A 13,458-nucleotide genomic window follows, 5' to 3' on the forward strand; every position below is an offset into this window, starting at 1 on the left:
CATATTTATATACACAATATTAATTACAACATAGTTCATAAAACAAACAGAATACATTTTTTAATTTATACATCTTCAGAAATAAGTTTGTGTTTATTACAGTTTTAAATTAGACAGGCATCTGTTATACATTTTGAATAAAAATTGACAGCTTAGACAGCACATTACTATTACTATATTTAAGCATGCCAAGTACTTTTTTTCATTTGGATATTTTAAATAGTATGGAGGTATGAACTTCCTCCTTAAATCCTTAATTTCACAGTTGGTACATTTACATATATAGTGGTATACATCCCAAAGACCAGCTTTACAGAGAGGACAAATACTCTCATTTCGTGGTACATTTCTCCATCTTCCTGTTTCGATGGGAAACTTTGTATTACATACCCTTTATTTACATATGTTTACTCTATGACCCCGCCTTAATTTAAACAGATATGGTTCCAAGCGAAACTCTTCTATAAAGTGTAGATAAAATTCCCCCCTTTATGAATTGTTTATATCAGAGAACCATTTTTGAATAAACTAGTCCTGGAGACGCTGCCTTACATTAATTTTAATATAATTATAATCAACATGCTCCGGAAAATTATATAGTACACAAAAGCCACAGTCATTAAACACAGATTTTACATAGTTAAACCACTTAAAATTACAGCCTTCATGCTCATGCATGTACCAAAGTATCTTATAAAGTTTACCCAATAGTTTTTAATCATTTATTGCTAGCTTGTGCCAAAAACATACCATTTTTTACTTGATCTGCAGTTCAAGTGGAAATCTTCCAAGTTCCCCATATACCATAAAATTTGGCGTAGATGATCGCACACCCAAACTGCGCTTACAAAACTGTAGATGTAACTTTTCAGTATTATTTTTATTTTCAAACCCCCATTCCGAGGAATAGGTCAAAATAGGAACCACCAACGCATCAAATAATTTTAGCTGTAGATCAATCGGAAGTGAGATATTTTGTATCTTCTTGTAAAAGCATAAAGTGCTTTTTGAGCTTGGTCTACCAGTTTTTACGAGCTTGAAAGAAATTTCCGTTGTAATTGAACAGCAGACTAAGATAAACATATGAATCTTTAATTTCAATGAGTTATCGACTGATAAATTGAACTTACTGATGGTCAAAATAATATTTTGAAACTTCGACCTGTTCAAAATGAATCATTGAATAGACGACTTTCCATGGTTCAACAAGGCACGATAAACACGTTTTGTTGTCAAGTTTGCAATGCTTATTAACAGACCTTGAAAACTACAACATACTACAAACAGGTATTCCATGAATTCAGTTTGAACAATGGCCCCTATAAGTCCAGTTGTCCATAGCATACCAGTTACGACACTAATTCGAGCAAACACTGGAATGTGCTTGAACGAATTAGATTGTCTTACATGTTGCAGTTCAAATGACTGTTTTGCAATGAATCCTGCAATACAAATGAGACATGTAATGTTGATAATAACTGATAAGCCAATCGGAATGGAAACAAAGATCAAGTTAGCAGGATATCCGGTAGTAAAGCAAATAGACCCACTGTAATCAAGGTTAAAGCCTGGAATCTCACTCAAATCTATTACAACTGCTGGTGCAACAATCATAATCGGAAGGAAAAGACCAAGTAATGATAATTTACGTTTTTTGTTTTGCGTCTCCCTGTTTGCATATGAAATGTTTATAGACATTTGTGTTATAGTGTAACACATATCGATTAATGCAATGGATTTGAATGAAAAAACAAGCAACCAAAGATAATGCAGGATGACACTAATACCATAACATACTAAATAATAATCATTAGCACCTACTCCTATCAAGAATCCTATGTCTGCACATAACAAAGCAACAGACAGATTTTCCACATTTGAACCAGGGATACTTATGTGCATTCTCAACCTTCTGTGAATAGTTACTGAAACAATTAAAGCAATAACAGAAATACCCATGCCAATATATGTGATAATATTCATGCTGACATCCATCGCGTTAGAAGTTGTTGGTGGTCTTTGGGTGAAGTCAATGCATGTTATCTCTTTTACAGTAAGTTCTTGATCTATATTTCCATCGATTATATTACATACAATAACAGTTTTGTCACATAACTTCGAAGTGAAGTTGCCTTTTATATCAATATTCAAGTTTTCTGTCTTTGTCTTGATTTCCTGTTCGTTCAATTGCTTTTTAGGGAATACAAGAGTTGAAAAACTATTATCCTCTACTATATTTACTTCCGTTAGTCCGTGTGAATCATTAATTGTTATTGACCAAACAGCATTCTTGTATTTAGTTTCAAAATCTAGCATAGCGTTTGCAGTTAATTTTTTCTGAAACCGAGCAGTCATGTGAATTTGGTTAATGACATACGAACTGTAGTTGTAATTTCCCACTTCATTGACACCATCAATATTGTAATATCTTATATGCACTGCTTTCATCTCTGCGTGAATGGACCACGACATAACCTGGACTAATTGCCCTACCACGCTCCATGTAATAAAAGTAGAGGATATAAGCGAAAAGATTTTGTTTGTTTCATAGTTCACATAGAGTTCGTTGTCGATACATAAGCCGTTTACCTATAAAACGATAAAAAAAGTGCTTAAAAATAACAAAACAACACAAAACAGACATATTTGAATACTGTAAACTAACTTATTTTCACGAGCGATTTATTTTCGTGACTTTCGCGAGTAGAAAGATAACGCGAATATAAATCGTCGCGAATATGAATGACTTGGATCTTTCAATATTAAACTACGGCATTAAAATGAAAAAATCGCGAAATTAAGTAGCCGCGCAGTTGATTAGTAAGTGTAAAACGCGAAATAAAGTATCCGCAAAAATAAGTTGGTTTACAGTACATCCTTTTATCCATAATATTTCTTCCTATTACAAAAACTCAACAAAGATACAAGACTCATAATGTGTACGCCAGGCGAACGTAATTCAATTTTGTATCTAAATAAGATTTATCAGTAGCGCTCGAATCTATGCAATCTAGCAATTATATGAGTCAGGCTACGTTCGGTCTGTGTTTTTGTTTCATGTTTTTCTGTATGATGTGCTGTTACACCACTGGTTAATAAAAGACTAACGATGGACTATAAAAAGGGCGACAGCTGTTTGAACCCACCATTTTGTTTTCATAAAATGCACTGTACCAAGTCAGGAAAATGGCCATCGTAACAATATAGCTCGTTTCTGTGTGTGTGTTACGTATCGGTGTTGTGTCTCTGTTGTGTCGTAGTTCTTTAATATTAGATACGTTTCCTTCAGTTTCAATTTGTAACCCAGATTTGTTTTTTTCTCTATCGATTTATGAACATTGAACAGCGGTATACTACTGTTGCCTTTATTTGCCGTTGTTAAAGTTATACTAGCATTGAATGGAATTGAGAATGCAAATGGGGAATGTGCCAATGAGACAACAACCCGACCATATAGCAGACAACAGCAGAAGGTCACCAACAGGTCATCAATGCAACGAGAATTTCCAGCACCCGGGAGCGTCATTCAGCTGGACCCTTAACAAATATATACTAGTTCAGTGGTCATAAACGCCATACTAAACTCCAAATTGTACACAAGAAGCTAAAAGTTAAAATAATACAAGACTAACAAAGGCCAGAGGCTTCTGACTTTGGTCAGGCGCAAAAATGCGGCGGTGTTAAACATGTTTCTGAGATCTCAACACTCCCCTATACCTCTCGCCAATGTAGAAAAGTAAACGCATAAAAATACGCAACTTAAAATTCAGTTCAAGAGAAGTCCGATTCTGATGTCAAAAGATGTAACAAAAGAAAATAAATAAAATGACAATAATATATAAATAACATCAGACTACTAGCAGTTAACTGAAATGTCAGCTCCAGATTTCAATTAAACTGATTGAAAAATTATATCTTCATCATACGAATATCAGGCACAATCCTCCTCATGAGGGGTTTAGTATCATACCATCATATATATTTGAAAAGAACATAACCCGTGTGATGCCGACAACTGGTTTTTCAATAAAAGTGTTTAGTTCCGATGCAAAGACCCTAGAAGTGAATCAATATTAACGCCAAAATATACAATCTTAAATGACCTAACAACAGTATCGTAACTATATCCATTCTTAATAAGTCTATTTGAAGGTTTTGTAAGCTTCTGAGGTGAATAATAACATTTTTGTGCTTTATGTTTATATTTCCATGCATAAAATATTGGATGTGAAATACCTAAACGTATAAGAAGTCTGCATGTTGAGCTATATTTACGAATGATGTCCTTATACTGATGATAAAATTTAGTTAATGTTTTGACTAGTTTGTGAGACATAAATTTCTCTTGTTAAAATCTAAAACATTGTAACATACATGATTGAATCGTACAAATTGAGATATTCAAACACCGTAAGATGGTGACAAGGGAACGTCACAATCTAAAAATTAATAATTAACGATAGGACATGAAAAATCATCTCTTTTATGATAAATTTTAGTATGAAGCTTTCCGTTATAGGCGAGTGACATTCAGACCTAAAAATATATTTTTAATGCACCTATCTAACACACAGCTATATTATATATCATTCGAAAGGAAAACATGTGTAGATTCCATTTATCCAGGTCGTAAAATGAAATATGGTGCAATTTTTTTTTAATTCGGGTTAAAGGTCATTCATAAAAAATTGAAAGAATAACCGTTGTGTAATGGAATTTCAGATATTATACTATAACATATAAAAAATTCAGCTGTGTGTTAGGTGGGTGCATTAAAGTCACTAACTAAGCGTCTTTCCTGAAAATGTCATTCGCCTATTAATGATAAAGATATCAAGATCGAGGAAAGGGAAGTTGTCATTGTTAGTATTAGCTTTATTTAAAGTAAGTTCAACAGGATAAATGTCTTTAGTATACATACTGAAGTCGTCATTATTGAGAGCCAAAATATCATCCAAATATATAAAATTATTATTAAATGTTTGTATCAGATGTTGATTTGATAGGTCTTTTTCTGATTTTTGTCATAAATTGTAATTCATAGCAATACAAAAACAGGTCCGCAATAAGTGGTACACAGTTAGTTCCCATTGAAATTCCGATAACTTGACGATATACGGAATCTCCAAAGCGAACAAAAATGTTATCTTGTAAAAATTCAAGGGCAGATATAGTATCAAAGCATGTCCAATAAACATATTTTTTGTTTTTGTTTATTTCTTCTAAAAAAAAGACCTAAAAGTCCTGTTACATTTGCACTAAAGTCCATCTTTGACTTTCTATTTCTATAATAAAAAGCTTTAAAAAACGAAACAAAACGAACCAAAGAAAAGTTATAGTAAACAAAACATACATAGAAAATAAAAAAGAACCGGATAATTCTATCCCTGCATATGCTTTACATTTGATGATTTCAGATATTGTACTTTTTTGAGATGGTACCCAACACCTCATCTAAAATTAAGTTTGCTCGTTTTCTTTTCATGAAATTTTGACAAAATTGAAACAGCGCTATGAAAATTATAAAAAATTTAAAACAAATGAACCAATCACTTTCTAAGAAAAATTGGTTGGATACATATCAGTTTGACAAACACTAATTTTGATCATTGAGAAGTTTAATATATCTATATAATACAACGTGATTAAAACGTTTAGCTGAATTTACAGAGTTATCTCCCTTTAGTGTTAGGTACTACCCTTAAGTTTACATAGGGGTGATTTTAATGGTTCTCTTATATATAACCTACCTCATTTTCACATCGATGATATTTTCGTTTAAAATTGAACATCACTGACAGTGGATATAGAGAATGCATCTCTTCATAAGGTACTATGCTATTCTTATACTTGCCGAGACATTCAAACGAATGGTTTTTCGGTACGCAAAACTGGTTCCGATAAATGGGATTTCTGTAACGATATTTATGAGGTCCTCTGTCAATAACAGGATTCAGTTTATAGTCCATACAATCTTCATCTTTATCTTCTGGTGGTTGATCAATCATTAAGCAAAATCTAATTTCGATATTTTCTGTTGGTATTAACTTTATCTTTATCTTATGCTTCCATGGATCGGTTAATGCAGCGATTAGCTTAGCAATAGTGGTAGAATTGATTTGTTCCAAGACAAAATCTAGAGGAATGGCTAAAATATTTATGGCAAATGGTGTGTAGGAGTCAACAGTATAACATGCAGCACAGAAACGATTTTGAAAAACTAAATTTGTCTCACTGGCAACCCATGGCCCCACTTCAAGTAAATCGTCTGTACGACACTTCATATCAATATCAGTATCTCTTAAATGTTTAGGGCAACTGTTAATAACAAATATTCCGTAATCTTCACGCTTGCCATTTGATTGTATAACATCTGAGATACATTCAAACTGAGTATCACCGGTATCATTCAAATCAATAATACTAGCGTCAATGCAACAGTCTTTGTAACGATTACATATTTCATCACAGCGACACATTGGAATTTGCATATCTGAAATATATTCGCATGTACCATACATTGAGCAAGAATCAGAGAGGACATCCACTTTGTCTTTTGTCTCAGAAAATATGTTATCAAGAGAGCTGACAATATGTGTCTGGTCTCGCATTGCGTCAGTATAACCTACAAAATCGGAGTATTGTGCAGTCGATTCAAGTATTCTATCATTTGAGTCATGACAACCAACGAACGCATACTGACTTAAAAAGACTATTATTGAAAATTTTAGACATGATTCTACAAAAAACATTTTGCAGACAATCATTGTTATGTCTACATCTATTACAGAAACTGTTTCACATCTAGATTAAGAACATTTATATGCCCTCTAAATATTCTCATTATAATTAGTTCAGTGTCAGCTGCTTAAGCAATATCTGTTTCTGTTGTATATTGTCTTCGTATGCTTTTAATCTGAAAAAACAAAAAAATGTTATATCTCATGTACTAGTATTATTTTTCACCCATCGTAACATGCGTAATACCAGTTTGTATAGTATTTAACCTTCATGAAAAGAATAAAATTTTGCTGTTGATTTTGAAAGTTGTTTATTACTTGTGGAAATTGCATTTTTATCCCGATGATTGTTCTCTCTAATTAACCGCAATTATTTGATGTCTTCCTTTGTGTCTTTCCTGTAGTTGTCAACAGTCTCCAATTTAATGGTATTAGCGGAAACGTCAACCACGATATCAATATCTTAGACGTGATTCTAAAAGAAAGTTTGTTCTCTTTATATTTATTATTTCTTCAACGACTATAATTAATTATTAATAACATGTTGAGCACTGTTCTAAGATCTCCGAATTCAGCAAAATTTATTCGGAACTTCTTATCAGTCATTTGAATTTGTAACGAGTCTGACAAATATAACGTACCTGTGAGAAACGTTTATTTGTTGTTACAAGATGGCGCTGCACCTTACACACCTTCAGGCCACACAACGAAATCAAATGGTGTAAAATGAAATTGAAAATTGCACAATAAACGACAAACTACAACAGTTTAACATGATAGCTTGTATCGTGGTGTTGTTTTGATATTTTGTTATATTTACTGTTTGTTTTAACTATTCTATAACTATTTTCCGTTTGAAAGCGTGTCACGAGTAAAACAGGCAATGAAGAATAAGCGATCAGTTTTCACTGATTTTAAAACACGTAATTTTTTGTAATTGTTTGTTGAGGTAACTTTTTTTTAAATGTCCATAGTTTATCGAGCTAGCTAAGTAAAGTATTTACCTCCAAGTATTTACAAATCTATATGATTGCAATAAATGTTAATTGTTTCTTCATTGAAACTCGACGAATTGTAGAAAAATACGTATTGTCAAGGAATAACTATTTACAAAACATTTTGATAATTAACACATCAGAACCACATGAAAGCCAAACAACAATAATATTATTTCAGCTAATACAACATCAGACCCCCGCAGAAAATCTACTGGTCGTCCATCATTATAAAGTTATTAAACGTTTTGCTATAACGGATAATTGTTTTTGAATTTTAAACATGAATTGATATTATTATGATAATTCTAGTTGTAATATTTTGTAAAAAAAAACCCGTTAAGGCTATTTAAATACTAATGTACCCCTATGCCTTTGTCTAAATAAAACTGTTGTAATAACTATAATTGGAATAATTAATTGAAATAGTAGTTATTATTAAAGTTGCCCTTAATCAACTTTTTATTGATAAACATCAAAATGCAGAGGGTAAACAACCCTTTCATTGATTTAGTGTAAACATATATATCCACCGTAAGGTGGCATGGTAGTATGTTCCGGCCCATAGGGGATAATGATAGTATTATTAGAATTTTCGTCCGTTTCTAACATTGCGAAAATTCTACATTCACAGTTAACTGAAGTACTCTCATTTTACTATTCAGAAATGAATTTGCATGTGTATCATGACCGTTTATTTATTGTTTTGCTATTTTTAAAAACCTTAGGCCACTGGAGCTGTTAGATTTTTTTTTATCGTGCATTGAATACAAAATTTTAAAATAATCCCAAAAAGTCATTTTCATCTATATGTAAAATTATTTCATATTTTTCTACACTTGATTCATCCCTCAGTTTTGGAAAGTATTTCAGTTAATACTGTATTTTTTTCCCAATCACACTGTTATATTGAATTAAGTAGGGTACACAACAGAGCATACTAAGTTCTGGAATGCAAATACTACCGTGCCACCATAAATAATTAACAGACTGAAAATTAGAAAGAAAAATATCAAAATTGTTCCCCTAAAATAAGGCTTACCTTGATTTCCTTCAAGTATTGACCAGACTGAGAAGAGTGTCTTTTTTTTATTTCTGTTTGTTTTATATTAGGTAGGCGTCAATATGCGGACATAATTAATAATTGTATAATATAGTAACTGTGAAAAACAAACTAGTATATTTCTTTACACCCTTTTCATCTCTATGCTTATTGGATTGCCCATTATACAATGGGAAGAAACACCTAATCAATGATATATCATTTTTTTATTGAAGATATCATTTGATCAAAGAAATCATTTGATGTATATTACAAAAAAATCAGAATTGACGAACAATCGCAATTGATGAATTGATTTGCATTTCACTACACTAAATAACAAACACTGATTGTGTTTGGATATACAATTGTTATTGCAACATGTAGTAGTAAGTAAATAGTTTATTAATGTGTCACATATTGATGGACATAAATATAAGCAACATTATATGAATATATGCACATCAAACAATCAATATCCAGCCAAATAAACGACTTATTAAACACTAAAAAGCTTAAAATTCTATAAGAATTTCAAATATATCCCGTAAAAAAAATCAATCACAAAAAATAGACCATTAAAATCTAAAATCAATATATTACGGATTACAAATGTGTCAAGGTTTGTGATTGGATAACAACACAGAGATGTCAGTATATATTCAGGAAACTGCCGGGGTATATACGACGTTTTTATCCCCAATTGTAACCTCAAAAACGTCATCATAACACCGGTTACTATGTAACGTAGTCAAAAGCTATCAGACTGTCAGAGGCTCACAGAGGGAAAAAAATGACATGCTTCAGTCAATATTACATTTTTGATACAAAATCACGCAATTTACACTTTTAATTCTTAAATTTAATGTTAAAAGTGTTATTACAAATTATTACATACACGATAAAATTATGTTCACAGCAAATTAGAAAATCCTTCACGTATGCTGAACATATCAGGTTGGTTTTTTTCAATATATGTGTTGTCAACAAATACCTGCACTGGAAAATAACATTAAGTCAGGGGTAATCCGTAATATATGTGCAATTCAGGTCTCAGAAAGGGTATAAACTGTGACATTCCCGTCTCAGGGCTTATATCCCCTTCGCCTTCGGCTCAGGGGATATAAACTCTAAGCCAGGTATGTCACAGTATGTACCCTGTCTGAGACCTGAATAACATATAATATTCAGTATATATACAACTCGTCTAAACATCAACCCAACAATGTCAGATCTGTAAATTTGTTTTCGCAAATTTTTGGTTCTTCCCTCGCCGGGATTCGAACCCATGCTACTGTGATACCGTGACACCAAATCGCCTGCACTGTAGCCGTCCCGTTACACACGACCACCTGGGCTCTCAAAAAAAGAGCTTTCGGTGGCCATATGTTACCTTTCCACGTCAGTTTTAATCTAGCGGCGTACTACAGTACATGATATATAAGGCATGAAGATGTTATTGTTACAGATCAGCTAAATTATCTATAGTAAAGGATCCTACAAATTAATGTAAGATACAGTCACAGAAAATAATAATATTTATAAGTACGTCTGCGTCAGTGACAACCCTATAACAGATGTATCCATCGGATCGCCATCAATGATGGTGTTACATGGCTGTGTACATAATGTATATACAACTCGTCTAAACATCAACCCAACAATGTTAGATCTGTAAATTTGCTTTCGCAAATTTTTGGTTCTTCCCTCACCGGGATTCGAACCCATGCTACTGTGATATCGTGACACCAAATCGCCTGCACTGCAGCATATAAGTCTGAAAATAACTCTAAACAGTGTTCATCCGCTATATTATATATATATGTTTTTTAGACCCTTCTACAACGAAATTTGTTTGACATGCACACGTATAAAAATTGCGGGTTTTATCCAACGCAATCATAGATTTGAACGTAGTTTTCAATTTAGACTCGTTTATATTTTTTGTTTGGGCATGTATCATATTTTCCCTCCGGTTTATATGATCCGTTCATGCTATATTGACTCTTAAATTCAAGAGTCAATCTTAAATTGAGAGTAAATTATATGGCCTTCCAAATTCCGTTTCGATCCCTAACATCACTGAAGAGACATATATTGTCGAAATCTAGATCTGGTGTACTAAAGAAATATTGACACCGAAAGTTTGTAGCACAACATCGTGGCCACAAGTTAACAAAAAAAAAATCTGTGACATATTGAATTTATATTTAAATCCATTTTGTTACATCTTGTGATCAATTTTATTTGGCAATCGTCAATGGCAGTCAGCAGGGTTAAAGAACATCAGTTGTTCGACCTGTTAGTCAAATGCGTTTTGTTTAAATATACTTTTTCACTTTTTTGGTCTTTTGGAAAATGTTGTTTGTGCTGTTTTTAGACCCTTCTACAACGAAATTCGTTTGACATGCACACGTATAAAAATTGCGGTTTTTATCCAACGCAATCATAGGTTTGAACGTAGTTTTCAATTTAGACTCGTTTATATTTTTTGTTTGGGCATGTATCATATTTTCCCTCCGGTTTATATGATCCGTTCATCCTATATTGACTCTAAAATTCAAGAGTCAATCTTAAATTGAGAGTAAATTATATGGCCTTCCAAATACCGTTTCGATCCCTAACATTTCTGAAGAGACATATATTGTCGAAATCTAGATCTGGTGTACTAAAGAAATATTGACACCAAATGTTTGTGGTACAACATCGTGGCCACAAGTTAACACAAAAAAATTCTGTGACGTATTAAATTTATATTAAAATCCCTTTTGTTACATCTTGTGATCCATTTTATTTGGCAATCGTCAATGGCAGTCAGCAGGGTTAAAGAACATCGTTTGTTCGACCTGTTAGTAAAATGCGTTTTGTTTAAATATACTTTTTCACTTTTTTGGTCTTTTGGAAAATGTTGTTTGTGCTGTTTTTAGACCCTTCTACAACGAAATTTGTTTGACATGCACACGTATAAAAATTGCGGTTTTTATCCAACGCATCCATAGGTTTGAACGTAGTTTTCGATTTAGACTCGTTTATATTTTTTGTTTGGGCATGTATCATATTTTCTCTCCGGTTTATATGATCCGTTCATCCTATATTGACTCTAAAATTCGAGAGTCAATCTTAAATTGAGAGTAAATTATGTCGCCTTCCAAATACCGTTTCGATCCCTAACATCACTGAAGAGACATATATTGTCGAAATCTAGATCTGGTGTACTAAAGAAATATTGACACCAAATGTTTGTGGAACAACATCGTGGCCACAAGTTAACAAAAAAAAAATTCTGTTACGTATCAAATTTTCCCTCCGGTTTATATGATCCGTTCATCCTATATTGACTCTAAAATTCAAGAGTCAATCTTAAATTGAGAGTAAATTATATGGCCTTCCAAATACCGTTTCGATCCCCAACATCACGGAAGAGACATATATTGTCGAAATCTAGATCTGGTGTACTAAAGAAATATTGACACCGAAAGTTTGTAGCACAACACCGTGGCCACAAGTTAACAAAAAAAAATCTGTGACGTATTAAATTTATATTTAAATCCATTTTGTTACATCTTGTGATCAATTTTATTTGGCAATCGTCAATGGCAGTCAGCAGGGTTAAATAACATCAGTTGTTCGACCTGTTAGTCAAATGCGTTTTGTTTAAATATACTTTTTCACTTTTTTTGGTCTTTTGGAAAATGTTGTTTGTGCTGTTTTTAGACCCTTCTACAACGAAATTTGTTTGACATGCACACGTATAAAAATTGCGGTTTTTATCCAACGCAATCATAGGTTTGAACGTAGTTTTCAGTTTAGACTCGTTTATATTTTTTGTTTGGGCATGTATCATATTTTCCCTCCGGTTTATATGATCCGTTCATCCTATATTGACTCTCAAATTCAAGAGTCAATCTTAAATTGAGAGTAAATTATATGGCCTTCCAAATACCGTTTCGATCCCTAACATCACTGAAGAGACATATATTGTCGAAATCTAGATCTGGTGTACTAAAGAAATATTGACACCAAATGTTTGTGGAACAACATCGTGGCCACAAGTTAACAAAAAAAAATAAATTCTGTGACGTATTAAATTTTCCCTCCGGTTTATATGATCCGTTCATCCTATATTGACTCTAAAATTCAAGAGTCAATCTTAAATTGAGAGTAAATTATATGGCCTTCCAAATACCGTTTCGATCCCTAACATCACGGAAGAGACATATATTGTCGAAATCTAGATCTGGTGTACTAAAGAAATATTGACACCGAAAGTTTGTAGCACAACATCGTGGCCACAAGTTAACAAAAAAAAAAATCTGTGACGTATTGAATTTATATTTAAATCCATTTTGTTACATCTTGTGATCAATTTTATTTGGCAATCGTCAATGTCAGTCAGCAGGGTTAAAGAACATCAGTTGTTCGACCTGTTAGTCAAATGCGTTTTGTTTAAATATACTTTTTCACTTTTTTGGTCTTTTGGAAAATGTTGTTTGTGCTGTTTTTAGACCCTTCTACAACGAAATTTGTTTGACATGCACACGTATAAAAAATGCGGTTTTTATCCAACGCAATCATAGGTTTGAACGTAGTTTTCAATTTAGATTCGTATATATATATATATATATATATATATATTTAAAATTGTCGAATGCTGACTTTTCAGATAAAATTAAAATGATAA

At 32.6% G+C, this 13,458-nt stretch overlaps 1 protein-coding gene across 1 annotated transcript; it reads right to left on the reverse strand.

Annotated features, from left to right (window-relative positions):
• On the reverse strand, positions 1–8,826 carry LOC134686169 (uncharacterized). Its single transcript, XM_063545844.1, has 3 exons — positions 8,778–8,826; positions 5,751–6,916; positions 1–2,589 (listed from the first exon to the last, which is right to left on the reverse strand). The coding sequence occupies exons 2-3, from the start codon at positions 6,765–6,767 to the stop codon at positions 1,177–1,179; spliced, it is 2,430 nt and encodes an 809-aa protein (XP_063401914.1). The 5' UTR covers positions 6,768–6,916; positions 8,778–8,826; the 3' UTR covers positions 1–1,176.
• Positions 8,827–13,458: the final 4,632 nt, after the last annotated feature.

The sequence above is a fragment of the Mytilus trossulus genome, chromosome 10 (assembly GCF_036588685.1).
Source record: "Mytilus trossulus isolate FHL-02 chromosome 10, PNRI_Mtr1.1.1.hap1, whole genome shotgun sequence".
Classification (NCBI taxonomy): domain Eukaryota; kingdom Metazoa; phylum Mollusca; class Bivalvia; order Mytilida; family Mytilidae; genus Mytilus; species Mytilus trossulus.